Below are 24,312 nucleotides of genomic sequence, written 5' to 3'. Positions count from 1 at the left end.
GTGCGAGTTAGGACACGGGGCAGTGAGCACAGGGGGTGATGGGTGAGTGGGACTCGGTGCGAGTTAGGACACGGGGCAGTGAGCACAGGGGGTGATGGGTGAGTGGGACGCAGTGCGAGTTAGGACACGGGGCAGTGAGCACAGGGGGTGATGGGTGAGTGGGACTCGGTGCGAGTTAGGACACGGGGCAGTGAGCACAGGGGGTGATGGGTGAGTGGGACTCGGTGCGAGTTAGGACACGGGGCAGTGAGCACAGGGAGTGATGGGTGAGCAGGACTCGGTGCGAGTTAGGACACGGGGCAGCGAGCACAGGGGGTGATGGGTGAGCGGGACTCGGTGCGAGTTAAGACACGGGGCAGCCGAGAGTTGGAATGAGCTGAAGTTTATGGAGGGTCGAAGGTGGGAGGCCAGCCAGGAGAGCGTTGGAATCATCTACACCGGTGTCCACACCAGCCTCCTCCCACCCTACTTCAAATTAAAAAGTAGGACCTCAAAAGTAGTAATCTCAGGATTGCTACCAGTGCCACGTGCTAGTCAGAGTAGGAATCGCAGGATAGCGCAGATGAATACGTGGCTTGAGGAGTGGTGCAGCAGGGAGGGATTCAAATTCCTGGGACACTGGAACCGGTTCTGGGGGAGGTGGGACCAGTACAAACCGGACGGTCTGCATCTGGGCAGGACCGGAACCAATGTCCGAGGGGGAGTGTTTGCTAGTGCTGTTGGGGAAGAGTTAAACTAATATGGCAGGGGGATGGGAACCGATGCAGGGAGAGAGAGGGAAGTAGAATGGGGGCAGAAGCAAAAAATAGAAAGAAGAAAAGTAAAAGTGGGGGGCAGAGAAACCCAAGGTACAAGCAAAAAGGGCCACATTACAGCAAAATTCTAAAGGGGCAAAGTGTGTTAAAAAGACAAGCCTGAAGGCTCTGTGCCTCAATGCGAGGAGTATTCGGAATAAGGTGGATGAATTAACTGCGCAGATAGCAGTTTACGGATATGATGTAATTGGCATCACGGAGACATGGCTCCAGGGTGACCAAGGCTGGGAACTCAACATCCAGGGGTATTCAAGATTTAGGAAGGATAGACAGAAAGGAAAAGGAGGTGGGGTGGCATTGCTGGTTAAAGAGGAAATTAATGCAATAATAAAAAAGGACATTAGCTTGGATGATGTGGAATCGGTATGGGTGGAGCTGCAGAATACCAAGGGGCAGAAAACGCTAGTGGGAGTTGTGTACAGACCACCAAACAGTAGTAGTGAGGTTGGGGACAGCATCAAACAAGAAATTAGGGATGTGTGCAATAAAGGTACAGCAGTTATCATGGGCGACTTTAATCTACATATTGATTGGGCGAACCAAACTGGTAGCAATGCGGTGGAGGAGGATTTCCTGGAGTGTATTAGGGATGGTTTTCTAGACCAATATGTCGAGGAACCAACCAGGGAGCTGGCCATCCTAGACTGAGTGATGTGTAATGAGAAAGGACTAATTAGCAATCTTGTTGTGCGATACCCCTTGGGGAAGAGTGACCATAACATGGTAGAATTCTTTATTAGGATGGAGAGTGATACAGTTAATTCAGAAACTAGGGTCCTGAACTTAAGGAAAGGTAACTTCGATGGTATGAGGCGTGAATTGGCTAGAATAGACTGGCAAAGGATACTTAAAGGGTTGACAGTGGATAAGCAATGGCAAACATTTAAAGATCACATGGATGAACTTCAGCAATTGTACATCCCTGTCTGGAGTAAAAATAAAATGGGGAAGGTGGCTCAACTGTGGCTAACAAGGGAAATTAAGGATAGTGTTAAATCCAAGGAAGAGGCATATAAATTGGCTAGAAAAAGCAGCAAACTTCAGAACTGGGAGAAATTTAGAATTCAGCAGAGGAGGACAAAGGATTTAATTAGGAGGGGAAAATAGAGTACGAGAAGAAGCTTGCTGGGAACATAAAAACTGACTGCAAAAGCTTCTATAAATATGTGAAGAGAAAAAGATTAGTGAAGACAAACGTAGGTCCCTTGCAGTCGGATTCAGGTGAATTTATAATGGGGAACAAAGAAATGGCAGACCAATTGAACAAATACTTCCGTTCAGTCTTCAATAAGGAAGACACAAATAACCTTCCGTAAATACTAGGGGACCGAGGGTCTAGCGAGAAGGAGGAACTGAAGGATATCCTTATTAGTCGGGAAATTGTGTTAGGGAAATTGATGGGATTGAAGGCCGATAAATCCCCAGGGCCTGATAGTCTGCATCCCAGAGTACTTAAGAAAGTGGCCCTAGAAATAGTGGATACATTGGTGATCATTTTCCAATAGTCTATCGACTCGGGATCAGTTCCTATGGACTGGAGGGTAGCTAATGTAACACCACTTTTTAAAAAAGGAGGGAGAGAGAAAACGGGTAATTATAGACCGGTTAACCTGACATCAGTAGTGGGGAAAATGTTGGAATCAATTATTAAAGATGAAATAGCAACACATTTGGAAAGCAGTGACAGGATCAGTCCAAGTCAGCATGGATTTATGAAAGGGAAATCATGCTTGACAAATCTTCTGGAATTTTTTGAGGATGTAACTAGTAGAGTGGACAAGGGAGAACCAGTGGATGTGGTGTATTTGGACTTTCAAAAGGCTTTTGACAAGGTCCCACACAAGAGATTGATGTGCAAAATCAAAGCACATGGTATTGGGGGTAATATACTGATGTCGATAGAGAACTGGTTGGCAGACAGGAAGCAGAGAGTCAGGATAAATGGGACCTTTTCAGAATGGCAGACAGCGACTAGTGGAGTGCCGCAGGGCTCAGTGCTAGGACCCCAGCTCTTTACAATATACATCAATGATTTGGATGAATGAATTGAGTGTAATATCTCCAAGTTTGCAGATGACACTAAACTGGGTGGCGGTGTGAGCTGTGAGGGGGACGCTAAGAGGCTGCAGGGTGACTTGGACAGGTTTAGGTGAGTGGGCAAATGCATAGCAGATGCAGTATAATGTGGATAAGTGTGAGGTTATCCACTTTGGGGGCAAAAACGCGAAGACAGAATATTATCTGAATGGTGGCAGATTAGGAAAAGGGGAGGGGCAACGAGACCTGGGTGTCACGGTTCATCAGTCATTGAAAGTTGGCATGCAGGTACAGCAGGCGGTGAAGAAGGCAAATGGTATGTTGGCCTTCATAGCTAGGGGATTTGAGTATAAGAGCAGGGAGGTCTTACTGCAGTTGTACAGGGCCTTGGTGAGGCCTCACCTGGAATATTGTGTTCAGTTTTGGTCTCCTAATCTGAGGAAGGACGTTCTTGCTATTGAGGGAGTGCAGCGAAGGTTCACCAGACTGATTCCCGGGATGGCAGGACTGACATATGAGGAGAGACTGGATCAACTGGGCCTTTAGACTGGGTGTTGTGTAATGAGGAGGATTAATTAGCAATCTCGTTGTGCGAGGCCCCTTGGGGAAGAGTGACCATAATATGGTGGAATTCTGCATTAGGATGGAGAATGAAACAGTTAATTCAGAGACCATGGTCCAGAACTTAAAGAAGGGTAACTCTGAAGGTATGAGGCGTGAATTGGCTAGAATAGATTGGCGGATGATACTGAAGGGGTTGACTGTGGATGGGCAATGGCAGACATTTAGAGACCGCATGGATGAACTACAACAATTGTACATTCCTGTCTGGCGTAAAAATAAAAAAGGGAAGGTGGCTCAACCGTGGCTATCAAGGGAAATCAGGGATAGTATTAAAGCCAAGGAAGTGGCATACAAATTGGCCAGAAATAGCAGCGAACCCGGGGACTAGGAGAAATTTAGAACTCAGCAGAGGAGGACAAAGGGTTTGATTAGGGCAGGGAAAATAGAGTACGAGAAGAAGCTTGCAGGGAACATTAAGGCGGATTGCAAAAGTTTCTATAGATATGTAAAGAGAAAAAGGTTAGTGAAGACAAACGTAGGTCCCCTGCAGTCAGAATCAGGGGAAGTCATAACGGGGAACAAAGAAAAGGCAGACCAATTGAACAAGTACTTTGGTTCGGTATTCACTAAGGAGGACACAAACAACCTTCCGGATATAAAAGGGGTCAGAGGGTCGAGTAAGGAGGAGGAACTGAGGGAAATCCTTATTAGTCGGGAAATTGTGTTGGGGAAATTGATGGGATTGAAGGCCGATAAATCCCCAGGGCCTGATGGACTGCATCCCAGAGTACTTAAGGAGGTGGCCTTGGAAATAGCAGATGCATTGACAGTCATTTTCCAACATTCCATTGACTCTGGATCAGTTCCTATCGAGTGAAGGGTAGCCAATGTAACCCCACTTTTTAAAAAAGGAGGGAGAGAGAAAACAGGGAATTATAGACCGGTCAGCCTGACATCGGTAGTGGGTAAAATGATGGAATCAATTATTAAGGATGTCATAGCAGCGCATTTGGAAAGAGGTGACATGATAGGTCCAAGTCAGCATGGATTTGTGAAAGGGAAATCATGCTTGACAAATCTTCTGGAATTTTTTGAGGATGTTTCCAGTAGTGTGGACAAGGGAGAACCAGTTGATGTGGTATATTTGGACTTTCAGAAGGCTTTCGACAAGGTCCCACACAAGAGATTAATGTGCAAAGTTAAAGCACATGGGATTGGGGGCAGTGTGCTGACATGGATTGAGAACTGGTTGTCAGACAGGAAGCAAAGAGTAGGAGTAAATGGGTACTTTTCAGAATGGCAGGCAGTGACTAGTGGGGTACCGCAAGGTTCTGTGCTGGGGCCCCAGCTGTTTACACTGTACATTAATGATTTAGACGAGGGGATTAAATGTAGTATCTCCAAATTTGCGGATGACACTAAGTTGGGTGTCAGTGTGAGCTGCGAGGAGGATGCTATGAGGCTGCAGAGCGACTTGGATAGGTTAGGTGAGTGGGCAAATGCATGGCAGATGAAGTATAATGTGGATAAATGTGAGGTTATCCACTTTGGTGGTAAAAACAGAGAGACAGACTATTATCTGAATGGTGACAGATTAGGAAAAGGGGAGGTGCAACGAGACCTGGGTGTCATGGTACATCAGTCATTGAAGGTTGGCATGCAGGTACAGCAGGCGGTTAAGAAAGCAAATGGCATGTTGGCCTTCATAGCGAGGGGATTTGAGTACAGGGGCAGGGAGGTGTTACTACAGTTGTACAGGGCCTTGGTGAGGCCACACCTGGAGTATTGTGTACAGTTTTGGTCTCCTAACCTGAAGAAGGACATTCTTGCTTTTGAGGGAGTGCAGCGAAGGTTCACCAGACTGATTCCCGGGATGGCGGGACTGACCTATCAAGAAAGACTGGATCAACTGGGCTTGTATTCACTGGAGTTCAGAAGAATGAGAGGGGACCTCATAGAAACGTTTAAAATTCTGATGGGTTTAGACAGGTTAGATGCAGGAAGAATGTTCCCAATGTTGGGGAAGTCCAGAACCAGAGGTCACAGTCTAAGGATAAGGGGTAAGCCATTTAGGACCGAGATGAGGAGAAACTTCTTCACCCAGAGAGTGGTGAACCTGTGGAATTCTCTACCACAGAAAGTTGTTGAGGCCAATTCACTAAATATATTCAAAAAGGAGTTAGATGAAGTCCTTACTACTAGGGGGATCAAGGGGTATGGCGAGAAAGCAGGAATGGGGTACTGAAGTTGCATGTTCAGCCATGAACTCATTGAATGGCGGTGCAGGCTAGAAGGGCCGAATGGCCTACTCCTGCACCTATTTTCTATGTTTCTATGTTTATACATTGGAGTCTAGAAGGATGAGAGGGGATCTCATAGAAACGTATAAGATTCTGATGGGACTGGACAGGTTAGATGCGGGAAGAATGTTCCCAATGTTGGGAAAGTCCAGAACCAGGGGACACAGTCTTAGGATAAGGGGTAAGCCATTTAGGACTGACATGAGGAGAAACTTCTTCACTCAGAGAGTTGTTAACCTGTGGAATTCCCTACTGCAGAGAGTTGTTGATGCCAGTTCATTGGATATATTCAAGAGGGAGTTAGATATGGCCCTTACGGCTAAAGGGATCAAGGGGTATGGAGAGAAAGCAGGAAAGGGGTACTGAGGTGAATGATCAGCCATGATCTTATTGAATGGTGGTGCAGGCTCGAAGGGCCGAATGGCCTACTCCTGCACCTATTTTCTATGTTTCTATCCCGCCTTATCACCTATCCTAATCCTTCCTCCCCCATGTGTTTATCCAGCTTCCCCTTAAATACATCGATACTATTCGCCTCAACCCCTCCCTGTGGCAGCGAGTGACCCCGGACTTGAACAAGAGCCCGAGTGACCCCTGACCCGACTAGCTGACGTACTGACCCAGCGGCAGCCGACCAGCAATGGAATTATGGGCTGGCTGCATCTTACAGTCGGGGGGACGATGCTCCCGATATTGGCCGCTGCCCCCACTGGACTGTGGGGCTCAGCCAGGACGCGGGGAGGACTCCCCTGTTCTTCTTCCAATCGTGGCCATGGGATCTTTCATGCCCATCTGAGAGAGCAGACGGGACCTCGGTTTAACGTCACATCCAGGCAACTCGGACAGTGGCACTCCCTCAGTACCGCCGCCCCTCCGACAGTGCGGCGCTCCCTCAGTACTGCCCCTCCGACAGTGCGGCGCTCCCTCAGTACTGCCCCTCCGACAGTGCGGCGCTCCCTCAGTACTGCCCCTCCGACAGTGCGGCGCTCCCTCAGTACTGCCCCTCCGACAGTGCGGCGCTCCCTCAGTACTGCCCCTCCGACAGTGCGGCGCTCCCTCAGTACTGCCCCTCCGACAGTGCAGCGCTCCCTCAGTACCGCCCCTCCGACAGTGCGGCGCTCCCTCAGTACCGCCCCTCCGACAGTGCGGCGCTCCCTCAGTACTGCCCCTCCGACAGTGCGGCGCTCCCTCAGTACCACCCCTCCGACAGTGCGGCGCTCCCTCAGTACTGCCCCTCTGACAGTGCGGCGTTCCCTCAGTACTGCCCCTCCGACAGTGCGGCGCTCCCTCAGTACTGTCCCTCCGACAGTGCGGCGCTCCCTCAGTACTGCCCCTCTGACAGTGCGGCGCTCTCTCAGTACTGCCCCTCCGACAGTGCGGCGCTCCCTCAGTACTGCCCCTCTGACAGTGCGGCGCTCCCTCAGTACTGCCCCTTCGACACTGCGGCGCTCTCTCAGTACTGCCCCTCCGACAGCGTGGCGCTCCCTCAGTACTGCCCCTCTGACATTGCGGTGCTCCCTCAGTACTGCCCCTCCGACGGTGCGGTGCTCCCTCAGTACTGCCCCTCCGACAGTGCGGCACTCCCTCAGTACTGCCCCTCCGACTGTTCGGTGCTCCCTCAGTACTGCCCCTCCGACAGTGCGGCACTCCCTCAGTACTGCCCCTCCGACAGTGCGGCACTCCCTCAGTACTGCCCCTCCGACAGTGCGGCGCTCCCTCAGTACTGCCCCTCCGACTGTTCGGTGCTCCCTCAGTACTGCCCCTCCGACAGTGCGGCGCTCCCTCAGTACAGCCCCTCCGACAGTGCGGCGCTCCCTCAGTACCACCCCTCCGACAGTGCGGCGCTCCCTCAGTACTGCCCCTCCGACAGTGCGGCGCTCCCTCAGTACCACCCCTCCGACAGTGCGGCGCTCCCTCAGTACTGCCCCTCCGACAGTGCGGCGCTCCCTCAGTACTGCCCCTCCGACAGTGCGGCGCTCCCTCAGTCCTGCACTGGGGTTATGTGGCTCGAGTCTCTGGAGTGAGATTTGAACCAACAACCTTGTGGCTCAGAAGCGAGAGAGCTGCCCACTGAGCCACGGCTGAGACTCCAGGGAAGGCAGGGGACCTCTTGGTGAAGTGGCCATATTGAGACAGCTCTTCGCTGCTCCCTGAGGTTGATTGTGGCTGGAACCCTTCAACCCTCCGTGCAGCCTGTGCCCAAGCCCCACCATCGCACAGATCGGGGATGACCTAGTTGGAGGAAGGCTGTGTCCTGGCCTCGATTATCGAGAGTTGATTCACTGATCTGTCACTCAGCAGGTGGAGCGGGCGGGCTCTGTAAATTCCAGTTACCACGGAAACATAATTAACCCTTCAGGTGCAGATTAATCAATAGGTAATTGTACAGCATGGTGTGATCCTGAGCCACACATACCAAGCGGGTCCTTCCCTACTCTGTCAGCATCAGTATTTGTCTTGGGTTCTTCATGAGTATTGACAAGCTATTCAACTTTAGAGAAAAAGATTAGTGAAGACCAACGCAGGTCCTTTGCAGTCAGATTCAGGTGAATTTATAATGGGGAACAAAGAAATGGCAGACCCATTGAACAAATACTTTGGTTCTGTTTTCACTAAGGAAGACACAAATAACCTTCCGTAAATACTAGGTGACCGAGGGTCAAGCGAGAAGGAGGAACTGAAGGAAATCCTCATTAGTCAGGAAATTGTGTTGGGGAAATTGATGGGATTGAAGGTCGATAAATCCCCAGGCCTGATAGTCTGCATCCCAGAGTACTTAAGGAAGTGGCCCTAGAAATAGTGGATGCATTGGTGATCATTTTCCAACATTCTATAGACTCCGGATCAGTTCCTATGGACTGGAGGGTAGCTAATGTAACCCCACTTTTTAAAAAAGGAGGGAGAGAGAAAACAGGAATTATAGACCGGTTAGCCTGACATCGGTAGTGGGGAAAATGTTGGAATCAATTATTAAAGACGTAATAGCAGCGCATTTGGAAAGCAGTGACAGGATGATTTAGACGAAGGAATTGAATGTAATATCTCCAAGTTTGCAGATGACACTAAGCTGGGTGGCACTGTGAGCTGTGAGGAGGATGCTAGGAGGCTGCAGGGTGACTTGTTCAGGTTAGGTGAGTGGGCAAATGCATGGCAAATACAGTATAATGTGGATAAATGTGAGATTATCCACTTTGGTGGCAAAAACACGAAGGCAGAATATTATCTGAATGGCGGCAGATTAGGAAAAGGGGAGGTGCAGCGAGACCTGGGTGTCATGGTTCATCAGTCACTGAAGGTTGGCATGCAGGTACAGCAGGTGGTGAAGAAGGCAAATGGTATGTTGGCCTCCATAGCGAGGGGATTTGAGTATAGGAGCAGGGAGGTCTTACTGCAGTTGTACAGGGCCTTAGTGAGGCCTCACCTGAAATATTGTATTCAGTTTTGGTCTCCTAATCTGAGGAAGGACGTTCTTGCTATTGAGGGAGTGCAGCGAAGGTTCACCAGAATGATTCCAGGGATGGCAGGACTGACATATGAGGAGATACTGGATCAACTGGGCCTTTATACACTGGCGTTTAGAAGGATGAGAGGGGATCTCATAGAAACATATACAATTCTGACAGGATTAGACAGGTTAGATGCAGGAAGAATGTTCCCGATGTTGGGGAAAGTCCAGAACCAGGGGTCACAGTCTCAGGATAAGAGGTAAGCCATTTAGGACTGAGATGAGGAGAAACTTCTTCACTCAAGAGAATTGTGAACCTGTGGAATTCTCTACCACAGAAAGTTGTTGAGGCCAGTTCATTAGATATATTCAAAACGGAGTTAGATGTGGCCCTTACAGCTAAAGGGATCAAGGGGTATGGAGAGAAAGCAGGAATGGGGTACTGAAGTTGCATGATCAGCCATGATCATATTGAATGATGGTGCAGGCTCGAAGGGCCGAAGAGCCGACTGCTGCACCTATTTTCTATGTTCCCACAACAACACAGACACACCCTTTCCATGGGAGCTTTACTCTGTATCTAACCCCTTGTACCTGCCCTGGGAGTGTTTGATGGGACAGTGTAGAGGGAGCTTTACTCTGTATCTAACCCCGTGCTGTACCTGCCCTGGGAGTGTTTGATGGGACAGTGTAGAGGGAGCTTTACTCTGTATCTAACCCCCTGTACCTGCCCTGGGAGTGTTTGATGGGGACAGTGTAGAGGGAGCTTTACTCTGTATCTAACCCCATGCTGTACCTGCCCTGGGAGTGTTTGATGGGACAGTGTAGAGGGAGCTTTACTCTGTATCTAACCCAGTGCTGTACCTGCCCTGGGAGTGTTTGATGGGACAGTGTAGAGGGAGCTTTACTCTGTATCTAACCCCCTGTACCTGCCCTGGGATTGTTTGATGGGACAGTGTCGAGGGAGCTTTACTCTGTATCTAACCCGTACACTGACATCCCTCAGCTGAATGAGCGTGGGGTTTTTAACTAGAATGCTGCCTGGGTTATAGATGCTGAGTCGAGATGTCTCCCAGATGGTGAATCTTTCACTCTGGGTGCAGGCTATTTGTGAGCAGCAGAGAATGCCCTTATCTGTCAGAGATTTTATTGTTATGGCAACTAGCACCATTTGCATAAGGTTGGTCAGCTTTCGTATTGGGCACAAAACCATCTTGATCCCTCCTGTCCTCCAAGCACCTTGCCTCCATCTCACCCTCTCTCTCTGGGTGCCTCTCTTTCCTCTCTCTGCCTCACTCTCTCTCCGTCACTCTGCCTCTCTCTCACTCGCTGTCTCTTTCTATATCTCTCTGCCAGTCTATCGCTCCTCATCTCTCTCCTTTCTCTCACTTGCTCACCATCTGCATCTCTCCTCTTGTCTCTATCTCACTCTCCGTCACTCTGTCCCTCTCAATCTGTCTTTATATCTGGCGACCTCTGTCTCTTCTCTCTATCTCTCTGTTTATCTCTGTCGCTCGCTCTCTGTCTCAGTCTACATCTCTTTCTGCCAGTCTATCTCTCGCCATCTCGCTCCCTGTCCCTTTGCGCACTGTGGGCGATAGTGAGCCGGGAGCTCATGTTACATCTCCCCCATTTTATCACATTGATCACTGATTATCTCATATCCCACAGACCAATCAGCTCACACAATCTAGTGTGGGTTCCTTTTCCTGAATAAAGAGACAAGCATTTTTATAGCGCCTATCGGAACCTCAGGACGTCCCAAAGCGCTTCACAGCCAATGAAGAACTTTTTTTTGAAGTGTAGTCACTTTTGCAATGTAGAAAACATGGCAGTTAAGTTGCGCACAGCAAGCTTCCACAAACAGCACTGTGACAATGACCAGGTAACCTGTTTTAATGATGTTGGTTGAGGAATAAATATTGGCCCCTGGACACCGGGGAGAACTCCCCTGCTCTTCTCCGAATAGTGCCGTGGGATCTTTTACATCCACCTGAGAGAGCAGACGGTTTAATGTCTCATCCGAAAGACTCCAACAGTGCGGCACTCCCTCAGTACCGCCCCTCCGACAGTGTGGCGCTCCCTCAGTACTGCCCCTCCGACAGTGCGGCGCTCCCTCAGTACTGCCCCTCCGACAGTGCAGCACTCCCTCAGTGCTGCCCCTCCGACAGTGCGGCACTCCCTCAGTACTGCCCCTCCGACAGTGCGGCACTCCCTCAGTACTGCCCCTCCGACAGTGCGGCGCTCCCTCAGTACTGTCCCTCCCACAGTGCGGCACTCCCTCAGTACTGCCCCTCCGACAGTGCAGCACTCCCTCAGTACTGCCCCTCCGACAGTGCAGCACTCCCTCAGTACTGCCCCTCCGACAGTGCGGTGCTCCCTCAGTACTGCCCCTCCGACAGTGCGGCACTCCCTCAGTACTGCCCCTCCGACAGTGCAGTGCTCCCTCAGTACTGCCCCTCCGACAGTGCGGTGCTCCCTCAGTACTGCCCCTCCGACAGTGCGGTGCTCCCTCAGTACTGCCCCTCCGACAGTGCGGTGCTCCCTCAGTACTGCCCCTCCGACAGTGCGGTGCTCCCTCAGGACAGGACACCGGGCGAACTCCACTGCTCTTCTCCAAAATAGTGCCATTATCTTAAAGTCCCCTCAGAGGGCAATTGCCCTTACCACAAGCAGCTGGAGCGGCCAAACTGCTACAACGCTTCCTCCGATGTCACCAAATCACTGCTACCCTCTCTGCGTGGTACAGGTCTGTCGCTGTATCACACGGGTACAGTACTGGTGGGTACAGGTGTGTCACTGTATAACACTGGGGTACAGTACTGGTGGGTACAGGTCTGTCACTGTATAACACGGGGGTACAGTACTGGTGGGTACAGGTGTGTCACTGTATAACACTGGGGTACAGTACTGGTGGGTACAGGTCTGTCACTGTATATCACTGGGGTACAGTACTGGTGGGTACAGGTGTGTCACTGTATAACACTGGGGTACAGTACTGGTGGGTACAGGTCTGTCACTGTATAACACTGGGGTACAGTACTGGTGGGTACAGGTCTGTCACTGTATAACACTGGGGTACAGTACTGGTGGGTACAGGTCTGTCACCGTATAACACTGGGGTACAGTACTAGTGGGTACAGGTCTGTCAGTGTATAACACTGGGGTACAGTAGTGGTGGGTACAGGTCTGCCGCTGTATAACACTGGGGTACAATACTGGTGGGTACAGGTCTATCACCGTATAACACTGGGGTACAGTACTGGTGGGTACAGGTCTATCACCGTATAACACTGGGGTACAGTACTGGTGGGTACAGGTCTGTCACTGAATAACACTGGGGTACAGTACTGGTGGGTACAGGTGTGTCACTGTATAACACTGGGGTACAGTACTGGTGGGTACAGGTCTGTCTCTGTATAACACTGGGGTACAGTACTGGGGGGTACAGGTCTGTCTGTATATCACTGGGGTACAGTACTGGTGGGTACAGGTGTGTCACTGTATAACACTGGGGTACAGTACTGGTGGGTACAGGTATGTCACTGTATAACACTGGGGTACAGTACTAGTGGGTACAGGTCTGTCACTGTATAACACTGGGGTACAGTACTGGTGGGTACAGGTCTATCACCGTATAACACTGGGGTACAGTACTGGTGGGTACAGGTCTATCACCGTATAACACTGGGGTACAGTACTGGTGGGTACAGGTCTGTCTCTGTATAACACTGGGGTACAGTACTGGTGGGTACAGGTCTGTCACTGTATAACACTGGGGTACAGTACTGGTGGGTCCAGGTCTGTCTCTGTATAACACTGGGGTACAGTACTGGTGGGTACAGGTCTGTCTCTGTATAACACTGGGGTACAGTACTGGTGGGTACAGGTCTGTCACTGTATAACACTGGGGTACAGTACTGGTGGGTACAGGTCTGTCACTGTATAACACTGGGGTACAGTACTGGTGGGTACAGGTCTGTCACCGTATAACACTGGGGTACAGTACTGGTGGGTACAGGTCTGTCACTGTATAACACGGGGTACAGTACTGGTGGGTACAGGTCTGTCAGTGTATAACACTGGGGTACAGTAGTGGTGGGTACAGGTCTGCCGCTGTATAACACTGGGGTACAGTACTGGTGGGTACAGGTCTATCACCGTATAACACTGGGGTACAGTACTGGTGGGTACAGGTCTATCACCGTATAACACTGGGGTACAGTACTGGTGGGTACAGGTCTGTCACTAAATAACACTGGGGTACAGTACTGGTGGGTACAGGTGTGTCACTGTATAACACTGGGGTACAGTACTGGTGGGTACAGGTCTGTCTCTGTATAACACTGGGGTACAGTACTGGGGGGTACAGGTCTGTCACTGTATAACACTGGGCTACAGTACTGTGGGGTACAGGTCTGTCTCTGTATAACACTGGGGTACAGTACTGGTGGATACAGGTCTGTCACTGTATAACACTGGGTACAGTACTGGTGGGTACAGGTCTATCACCGTATAACACTGGGGTACAGTACTGGGGGGTACAGGTCTGACTGTATAACTGGGGTACAGTACTGGGGGGGTACAGGTCTGACTGTATAACTGGGGTACAGTACTGGGGGGGGTACAGGTCTGACTGTATAACTGGGGTACAGTACTGCGGGGTACACCACTACACAGTTTCAATCCTGGCTGCTCCAAGAATCTCAGTGAATCTGTTGTGATTTTTTTTTTCAATTTCCTCAACATGTTTGTTTGATGACATCATCGTGATCTTTGGTGTCTGTGGTTACACCGCGATTAAATATGAATCAGCTGTCAGCTTTGGTGCGTTGCCAGGATACGTGTGTGGCCTGATCTGCAGGCGGCGGGGTCCTGATCCAGGGGGGATACCGGGTATTTGGGGGTTGCATGGGGAGTGAGCGGGGGTTGGGGACTGGAGACTGAGGGTGGGATGAACATCGCCACCCACCCCCTGGTGGGCGCTCAAAGTACTGCAGCGGCAGTGGACGGATAGGTCATATGATGTCTCCTTTTTTCTCCCCCATTTTCCTCGTTCTACTCATAACACCGCTGATTCTGTGTGTGCTGAGGTCCCGTGTACATCAAACCCCTTCCTGAATGCCGTCCAATTCGCCATCCTTCGCTGAGCGAGCTCCAGATAGTCGGCGTCAACGGACTATTCGACTCTGGGGGCATCGCGGTTTACCGCTCGTTCCCAAACGCTCGCGCCTTCCAGCAGTGGGTGCCGCTGGAGAGTGAGCAGGAGCAGGAACACTCGCTCATGTGCTCTAAATCCTTACCCCGGGGTGGGGGTCGCTGAGGATGGGTTCCTGTCCAACACCCGCAGCCCTTGCTTCGATCAGCAACCTCGGCATTGGCAGGCTACGGGAAACCTGACCTTCCCCGATTGGTCGGCTCGCTGGGTGCCCTGAATCAACCAAGGCGGTGCCATTAATCTACCCGCGCACAGGCAAGCCAGCAAATTGCTGTGACCCACACCCCGGGGTGGGCAAACTGCGTGGGGTTGGGGTTAATGCAGTGTTATGGCTGGGACAGAGGCCATCACCCCCTGACTCACGCAGACTGCAGCAGGGCTCAGCGCTCGCAGTTAAACAAACCACTTGCAGAAAGAAAGGACTAGCACCTTTCACAACATCCCAAAGCACTTAACGGTCACTGAAGTACTTTCTACAGTCACTGCTGTAATGTGGGAAACGAAGCAGCCAATTTGCGCACAGCAAGCTCCCACACACAGCAATGAGATAATGACCAAATAATCTGTTTTATTGATGTTGGCTGAGGGATAAAATATTGCCGAGGACACCGGGGTAACTCCCCTGCTCTTACTCAGAATAGTGCTCCTGGATCTTTTATGTTCATTTGAGAGGACAGACTGAGCCCTGGTTTAACGTCTCATCCGAAAGCCGACAGCTCCCACAGTGCAGCACTCCCTCAATAGGGCCCTCCGACAGTGCGGCGCTCCCTCAGTACTGCCCCTCCGACAGTGCGGCGCTCCCTCAGTACTGCCCCTCCGACAGTGCGGCGCTCCCTCAGTACTGCCCCTCCGACAGTGCGGCGCTCCCTCAGTACTGCCCCTCCGACAGTGCGGCGCTCCCTCCGTACTGCCCCTCCGACAGTGCGGCACTCCCTCAGTACTGCCCCTCCAACAGTGCGCCGCTCCCTCCGTACTGCCCCTCCGACAGTGCGGCGCTCCCTCAGTACTGCCCCTCCGACAGTGCGGGGCTCCCTCAGTACTGTCCCTCCGACAGTGCGGCGCTCCCTCAGTACTGCCCCTCCGACAGTACGGCGCTCCCTCGTAATGCCCCTCTGTAAGAGGAGGGATAACCAGCCGTGGATAACCAAGGAAATAAAGGAGAGTATCAAATTAAAAACCAATGTGTATAAGGTGGCCAAGGTTAGTGGGAAACTAGAAGATTGGGAAAATTTTAAACGACAGCAAAGAATGACTAAGAAAGCAATAAAGAAAGGAAAGATAGATTACGAAAGTAAACTTGCGCAAAACATAAAAACAGATAGTAAAAGCTTTTATCGATATCTAAAACGGAAGAGAGTGACTAAAGTAAATGTTGGTCCCTTAGAAGATGAGAAGGGGGATTTAATAATGGGAAATGTGGAAATGGCTGAGATTATTTTGCTACGGTCTTCACAGTGGAAGACACAAAAACCATGCCAAAAATTGCTGGTCACAGGAATGTGGGAAGGGAGGACCTTGAGACAATCACTATCACAAGGGGGGTAGTGCTGGACAGGCTAATGGGACTCAAGGTAGACAAGTCCCCTGGTCCTGATGAAATGCATCCCAGGGTATTAAAAGAGATGGTGGAAGTTATAGCAGATGCATTCGTTATAATCTACCAAAATTCTCTGGACTCTGGGGAGGTACCAGCGGATTGGAAAGCAGCTAATGTAACGCCTCTGTTTAAAAAAGGGGGCAGACAAAAGGCAGGTAACTATAGGCTGGTTAGTTTAACATCTGTAGTGGGGAAAATGCTTGAAGCTATCATTAAGGAAGAAATAGCGGGACATCTAGATAGGAACAGTGCAATCAAGCAGACGCAACATGAATTCATGAAGGGGAAATCATGTTTAACTAATTTACTGGAATTCTTTGAGGATATAACGAGCATGGTGGATAGAGGTGTACCGATGGATGTGGTGTATTTAGATTTCCAAAAGGCATTCGATAAGGTGCCACACAAAATGTTACTGCAGAAGATAAAGGTACGCGAAGTCAGAGGAAATGTATTAGCATGGATTGAGAATTGGCAGGCTAACAGAAAGCAGAGTCGGGATAAATGGGTCCTTTTCGGGTTGGAAATCGGTGGTTAGTGGTGTGCCACAGGGATCGGTGCTGGGACCACAACTGTTTACAATATACATAGATGACCTGGAAGAGGGGACAGAGTGTAGTGTAACAAAATTTGCAGATGACACTAAGATTAGTGGGAAAGCGGGTTGTGTAGAGGACACAGAGGCTGCAAAGAGATTTAGATAGGTTAAGCGAATGGGCTAAGGTTTGGCAGATGGAATGCAATGTCGAACAATGTGAGGTCATCCACCTTGGAAAAAAAAACAGTAAAAGGGAATATTATTTGAATGGGGAGAAATTACAACATGCTGCGGTGCAGAGGGACCTGGGGGTCCTTGTGCATGAATCCCAAAAAGTTAGTTTGCAGGTGCAGCAGGTAATCAGGAAGGTGAATGGAATGTTGGCCTTCATTGCGAGAGGGATGGAGTACAAAAGCAGGGAGGTCCTTCTGCAACTGTACAGGGTATTGGTGAGGCCGCACCTGGAGTACTGCGGGCAGTTTTGGTCACCTTACTTAAGGAAGGATATACTTGATTTGGTGGGGTACAGAGACGATTCACTAGGCTGATTCCGGAGATGAGGGGGTTATCTTATGATGATAGATTGAGTAGACTGGGTCTTTATTCGTTGGAGTTCAGAAGGATGAGGGGTGATCTTATAGAAACATTTAAAATAATGAAAGGGATAGACAAGATAGAGGCAGAGAGGTTGTTTCCACTGGTCGGGGAGACTAGAACTAGGGGGCACAGCCTCAAAATACGGGGGAGCCAATTTAAAACCGAGTTGAGAAGGAATTTCTTCTCCCAGCGGGTTGTGAATCTGTGGAATTCTCTGCCCAAGGAAGCAGTTGAGGCTAGCTCATTGAATGTATTCAAATCACAGATAGATAGATTTTTAACCAATAAGGGAATTAAGGGTTATGGGGAGCGGGCGGGTAAGTGGAGCTGAGTCCACGGCCAGATCAGCCATGGTCTTGTTGAATGGCGGAGCAGGCTCGAGGGGCTAGATGGCCTACTCCTGTTCCTAATTCTTATGTTCTTATGTTCTCTGACAGTGCAGCACTCCCTCAGTACTGCCCCTCCGACAGTGCAGCACTCCCTCAGTACTGCCCCTCCGACAGTGCGGCGCTCCCTCAGTACTGCCCCTCCGACAGTGCGGCATTCCCTTAGTACTGCCCCTCCGACAATGTGGCACTCCCTCAGTATTGCGCACTCGACAGTTCGGCACTCCTTCAGTATTGCCCCCTCGACAGTTCGGCACTCCCTCAGTACTGCACTGGAAGTGCCTGCCCACATTTTGTGCTCAAGTCTCTGGAGTGGGTAAATGGCATTCAGCTCCCACCATGGCTGAGGGTAAATGCACGGAGCAGCGGCAGTGAGACCACAGGTGCCACCTCTCAGTCGGTGCAGAGGGTGCAGATCGCTTCTTGTGTTGGGGGGGGGGGTTGCAATTAGACTCCGAGCCATTGCCTGGGGAAGGTAAAAGTGAGCCAAGGTTCCCGCTCCTGATTGTTGGCTCATCTCCCCTGTTGAGAGATGGATGTCAGATGAGGATAGGATCAGGCGAGGATGTTATGCCCCTGGTCAAATATGGTGGCGAAAGTTACAGTTAGATTCATAGCTGAAGGATGAGTGTCAGTGTGTGTGGGACTGTACCCCAGTGAGAGTCATTGTGTGTGGGACCCATATCCCAGTGAGAGTCAGTGTGTGTGGCACTGTACCCCAGTGAGAGTCAGTGTGTGTGGGACCCGTATCCCAGTGAGAGTCAGTGTGTGTGGGACCCGTACCCCAGTGAGAGTCGGTGTATGTGGGACCCGTACCCCAGTGAGAGTCAGTGTGTGTGGGACCCGTACCCCAGTGAGAGTCCGTGTGTGTGGGACCCGTACCCCAGTGAGAGTCAGTGTGTGTGGGACCCATACCGCCGTGAGAGTCAGTGTGTGTGGGACCCGTACCCCAGTGAGAGTCAGTGTTTGTGGGATCTGTACCCGAGTGAGAGTCAGTGTGTGTGGGACCCGTACCCCAGTGAGAGTCGGTGTATGTGGGACCCGTACCCCAGTGAGAGTCGGTGTGTGTGGGACCCGTACCCCAGTGAGAGTCGGTGTGTGTGGGACCCGTACCCCAGTAAGAGTCAGTGTGTGTGCGACCCGTACCCCAGTGAGAGTCAGTGTGTGTGGGACTGTACCCCAGTGAGAGTCAGTGTGTGTGGGACCCGTACCCCAGTGAGAGTCAGTGTGTGTGGGACCCGTACCCCAGTGAGAGTCAATGTGTGTGGGACCCGTACCCCAGTGAGAGTCAGTGTGTGTGGGACCTGTACCCCAGTGAGAGTCTGTGTGTGTGTGGGACCCGTACCCCAGTGAGAGTCAGTGTGTGTGTGGGACCCGTACCCCAGTGAGAGTCTGTGTGTGGGACCCGTACCCCAGTTAGAGTCTGTGTGTGTGGGACCCGTACCCCAGTGAGAGTCAGTGTGTGTGGGACCCGTACCCCAGTGAGAGTCAGTGTGTGTGGGACCCGTACCCCAGTGAGAGTCAGTGTGTGTGGGACCCGTACCCCAGTGAGAGTCAGTGTGTGTGGGACCCGTACCCCAGTGAGAGTCAGTGTGTGTGGGACTGTACCCCAGTGAGAGTCGGTGTGTGTGGGACTGTACCCCAGTGAGAGTCAGTGTGTGTGGGACCCGTACCCCAGTGAGAGTCAGTGTGTGTGGGACTGTACCCCAGTGAGAGTCAGTGTGTGTGGGACCCGTACCCCAGTGAGAGTCAGTGTGTGTGGGACCCGTACCCCAGTGAGTGTCGGTGTGTGTGGGACTGTACCCCAGTGAGAGTCAGTGTGTGTGGGACCCGTACCCCAGTGAGAGTCAGTGTGTGTGGGACCCGTACCCCAGTAAGAGTCAATGTGTGTGGGACCCGTACCCCAGTGAGAGTCAATGTGTGGGACCCGTACCCCAGTGAGAGTCTGTGTGTGTGGGACCCGTACCCCAGTGAGAGTCTGTGTGTGGGACCCGTACTCCAGTGAGAGTCCGTGTGTGTGTGGGACCCGTACCCCAGTGAGAGTCTGTGTGTGGGACCCGTACCCCAGTTAGAGTCTGTGTGTGTGGGACCCGTACCCCAGTGAGAGTCGGTGTGTGTGGGACCCGTACCCCAATGAGAGTCAGTGTGTGGGACCCGTACCCCAGTGAGAGTCAGTGTGTGGGACCCGTACCCCAGTGAGAGTCAGTGTGTGGGACTGTACCCCAGTGGGAGTCGGTGTGTGTGAGACCCGTACCCCAGTGAGAGTCAGTGTGTGGGACTGTACCCCAGTGAGAGTCAGTGTGTGGGACCCGTACCCCAGTGAGAGTCTGTGTGTGTGAGACCCGTACCCCAGTGAGAGTCTGTGTGTGGGACCCGTACCCCAGTGAGAGTCGGTGTGTGTGGGACCCGTACCCCAGTGAGAGTCAGTGTGTGTGGGACCCGTACCCCAGTGAGAGTCAGTGTGTGTGGGACCCGTACCCCAGTGAGAGTCAGTGTGTGTGGGACCCGTACCCCAGTGAGAGTCGGTGTGTGTGGGACCCGTACCCCAGTGAGAGTCTGTGTGTGTGGGACCCGTACCCCAGTGAGAGTCAGTGTGTATGGAACCCCTACCCCAGTGAGAGTCAGTGTGTGTGGGACCCGTACCCCAGTGAGAGTCAGTGTGTGTGGGACTGTACCCCAGTGAGAGTCAGTGTGTGTGGGACCTGTACCCCAGTGAGAGTCAGTGTGTGTGGGACTGTACCCCAGTGAGAGTCAGTGTGTGTGGGACCCGTACCCCAGTGAGAGTCAGTGTGTGTGGGACTGTACCCCAGTGAGAGTCAGTGTGTGTGGGACCCATAACCCAGTGAGAGTCAGTGTGTGTGGGACTGTACCCCAGTGAGAGTCAGTGTGTGTGGGACCCGTACCCCAGTGAGAGTCAGTGTGTGTGGGACCCGTACCCCAGTGAGAGTTAATGTGTGTGGGACCCGTACCCCAGTGAGAGTCAATGTGTGGGACCCATACCCCAGTGAGAGTCTGTGTGTGTGGGACCCGTACCCCAGTGAGAGTCCGTGTGTGTGTGGGACCCGGACCCCAGTGAGAGTCTGTGTGTGGGCCCCGTACCCCAGTGAGAGTCAGTGTGTGTGGGACCCGTACCCCAGTGAGAGTCGGTGTGTGTGGGACCCGTACCCCAATGAGAGTCAGTGTGTGTGGGACCCGTACCCCAGTGAGAGTCAGTGTGTGTGGGACCCGTACCCCAGTGAGAGTCAGTGTGTGGGACCCGTACCCCAGTGAGAGTCAGTGTGTGGGACCCGTACCCCAGTGAGAGTCAGTGTGTGGGACTGTACCCCAGTGGGAGTCGGTGTGTGTGAGACCCGTACCCCAGTGAGAGTCAGTGTGTGGGACTGTACCCCAGTGGGAGTCGGTGTGTGTGAGACCCGTACCCCAGTGAGAGTCAGTGTGTGTGGGACCTGTACCCCAGTGAGAGTCAGTGTGTGTGGGACCCGTACCCCAGTGAGAGTCAGTGTGTGTGGGACCCGTACCCCAGTGAGAGTCAGTGTGTGTGGGACCCGTACCCCAGTGAGAGTCTGTGTGTGTGGGACTGTACCCCAGTGAGAGTCAGTGTGTGTGGGACCCGTACCCCAGTGAGAGTCAGTGTGTGGGACCCGTACCCCAGTGAGAGTCAGTGTGTGTGGGACCTGTACCCCAGTGAGAGTCAGTGTGTGTGGGACCCGTACCCCAGTGAGAGTCAGTGTGTGTGGGACCCGTACCCCAGTGAGAGTCAGTGTGTGTGGGACCCGTACCCCAGTGAGAGTCAGTGTGTGTGGGACTGTACCCCAGTGAGAGTCAGTGTGTGTGGGACCCGTACCCCAGTGAGAGTCAGTGTGTGTGGGACCCGTACCCCAGTGAGAGTCAGTGTGTGTGGGACCTGTACCCCAGTGAGAGTCAGTGTGTGTGGGACCCGTACCCCAGTGAGAGTCAGTGTGTGGGACCCGTACCCCAGTGAGAGTCAGTGTGTGTGGGACCCGTACCCCAGTGAGAGTCAGTGTGTGTGTGGGACCCGTACCCCAGTGAGAGTCAGTGTGTGTGTGGGACTGTACCCCAGTGAGAGTCAGTGTGTGTGGGACCCGTACCCCAGTGAGAGTCGGTGTGTGTGGGACTGTACCCCAGTGAGAGTCAGTGTGTGTGGGACCCGTACCCCAGTGAGAGTCGGTGTGTGTGGGACCCGTACCCCAGTGAGAGTCAGTGTGTGTGGGACCCGTACCCCAGTGAGAGTCAGTGTGTGTGGGACCCGTACCCCAGTGAGAGTCAGTGTGTGTGGGACTGTACCCCAGTGAGAGTCAGTGTGTGTGGGACCCGTACCCCAGTGAGAGTCAGTGTGTGTGGGACCCGTACCCCAGTGAGAGTCAGTGTGTGTGGGACCCGTACTATTATACTGTTGTTGCTCTGCCCCAGTTCCCGGCGTGTTTCCGAGTTACTTACGTTGGTTGTGGTCGAGAAGCGGTGGGTATGCGCCCATCCGGTGCTGATGCCTGGGGCTAGCTGGCCGCTCTCTGTCCGCTCCCCTGCCCCGCGATCGGCATGGCCCCCGGCCGCCGTGGTCAGGCGCTCCACTTGCTGGGCCAGGGCGCGCACTTGGTCACGTAGCTCGCTGTTTTCTTGCTGGAGGTGGCTGAGTGTGTGTGAGAGCGGTGTCACCAATCGCAGCATGTCCTCGATGCGTTGCTCCACATTACACTTCAGCGCGCTGATATCCACGTGCACCTCCCTCACCGCCTCCCGCAAGGTCCCCTCGAAGTAGCCCACTGCCTGCCTGAGCGACTCGGGCTCGCAATCCGCCAAACTCGGGGCCTCCATGGTGTTGGGTATGACAGAGTCCCGGGAGCACACACAGCCTCGACCTGTTGGCACAAATTGTTCCGAGTCTTTTAAAGTTCAAAGTTTCCCTCCGATATCCCCCGGGGCTGCTTGCTTCTCTCCTGTGTCCTTCCTTATCAGGATTTGTCGTTTACTCAATCCCTGCAAATTGACTCCTCTCCCTCCTTCTCTCTCCCTCTCCTCTCGCCCTCTCTCACTCCCGCTCTGTCACGCTCTCTCCCTCTCTCTCTCTCTCTGCCTCTCCCTCCAGCTCTCTCTCCCCACATCTGCTGTCTAATCTCAATTAGAGAAGAATAGTCAGGCAGCAGCAGACGAGCTGCCAAACTCTGTAGCCGAGCGCATTAGGATGAGGCTGGGGACAGAGAGCAGCTGGACTGGAGCTGTCTGTCAGGCGGGGAGCGGGGTGGTGGGGGGGGAGGGTGACTGCTGATGGAGGAGCGGGTGGGGGTTGTGTCTCCGTGTAATCAGACACTGTCACTATACCGGCAGCCAATTCAAGCATTCCTTATCAGTGCACAGGGAGGCGTGGAGATAGAGCTAGGAGAGACGGAGCTCCCTCGACACACACAGGGGGAGGGAGGCCAGCCCCCGGCCCCCAGCCCCCAGCTCAGGCCGCGCTGCTTATCACAATCGTTGCAACTTACAGCTTCTGGGCAACCCAGGACCTCGGAGAAATCAAACAACAACAACGTGTATTTATATCGCGCCTTTAACACAGTGAAACATCCCAGGGCGCTTCACAGGAGGATTGTGAGGTTAAAAAGATTTGACACCGAGCCGCATAAGGAGATATTAGGGGCAGGTGACCAAAAGCTGGGTCAAAGAGGTCGGCTTTAAGGAGCATCTTAAAGGAGGAAAGAGAGGGAGAGAGGTTTAGGGAGGGAGTTCCAGAGCTTGGGGCCCAGGCAGCTGAAGGCACGGCCACCAATGGTGGAGCGATTATAATCAGGGAAGCTCAAGAGGGCAAAATTAGAGGAGTGCAGACATCTCGGGGAGTTGGGGGCTGGAGGAGATTACAGAGATAGGGAGGGGCGAGGGCCATGGAGGGATTTGAAAACGAGGATGAGAATTTTGAAATCGAGGTGTTGCTTAACTGGGAGCCAATGAAGGTCAGTGAGCACAGGGGGTGATGGGTGAGCGGGACTCGGTGCGAGTTAGGACACGGGGCAGTGAGCACAGGGGGTGATGGGTGAGTGGGACTCGGTGCGAGTTAGGACACGGGGCAGTGAGCACAGTGGGTGATGGGTGAGCGGGACTCGGTGCGAGTTAGGACACGGGGCAGTGAGCACAGGGGGTGATGGGTGAGTGGGACTCGGTGTGAGTTAGGACACGGGGCAGTGAGCACAGGGGGTGATGGGTGAGTGGGACTCGGTGCGAGTTAGGACACGGGGCAGTGAGCACAGGGGGTGATGGGTGAGCGGGACTGGGTGTGAGTTAGGACACGGGGCAGTGAGCACAGGGGGTGATGGGTGAGTGGGACACGGGGCAGTGAGCACAGGGGGTGATGGGTGAGTGGGACACGGGGCAGTGAGCACAGGGGGTGATGGGTGAGTGGGACTCGGTGCGAGTTAGGACACGGGGCAGTGAGCACAGAGGGTGATGGGTGAGTGGGACTCGGTGCGAGTTAGGACACGGGGCAGCCGAGTTTTGGATCACCTCTAATTTACGTAGGGTAGAATGCGGGAGGCCAGCCAGGAGTGTGTTGGAATAGTCAAGTCTGGAGGTAACAAAGGCATGGATGAGGGCTTCAGCAGCGGATGAGCTGAGGCAGGGGCGGAGACGGGCGATGTTACGGAGGGGGAAATAGGCGGTCTTAGTTATGCTGCGGACATGTGGTCGGAAGCTCATTTCAGGGTCGGATATGACATCGAGGTTGTGAACAGTCTGGTTCGTAACAATCGGAGCTTTCTCCTGTGTGGTGGGACCGCGCGCATTCCCTCCGACCGGGGTCAGTTGGAGCA

The 24,312-nt window shown here is 52.6% G+C and overlaps 1 protein-coding gene across 2 annotated transcripts in view; it reads right to left on the bottom strand.

Moving 5' to 3' along the window:
- The window catches only part of smtnl (smoothelin, like), a 64,747-nt gene extending 41,996 nt beyond the window's left edge, over positions 1-22,751 (bottom strand). For both annotated transcript variants that reach the window (XM_070856900.1, XM_070856901.1), the window contains exon 1: positions 21,956-22,751. In XM_070856900.1, coding sequence (XP_070713001.1) covers positions 21,956-22,330 — 375 coding nt within the window. In that variant the 5' untranslated portion in view covers positions 22,331-22,751. The remainder of the gene's footprint in view (positions 1-21,955) is intronic.
- Positions 22,752-24,312: the final 1,561 nt, after the last annotated feature.

Source organism: Pristiophorus japonicus, chromosome 16 (genome assembly GCF_044704955.1).
Source record: "Pristiophorus japonicus isolate sPriJap1 chromosome 16, sPriJap1.hap1, whole genome shotgun sequence".
Classification (NCBI taxonomy): Eukaryota; Metazoa; Chordata; class Chondrichthyes; family Pristiophoridae; genus Pristiophorus; species Pristiophorus japonicus.
Note: the sequence above shows the minus strand (reverse complement) of the source record. Positions and strands in the feature narration are given on the sequence as shown.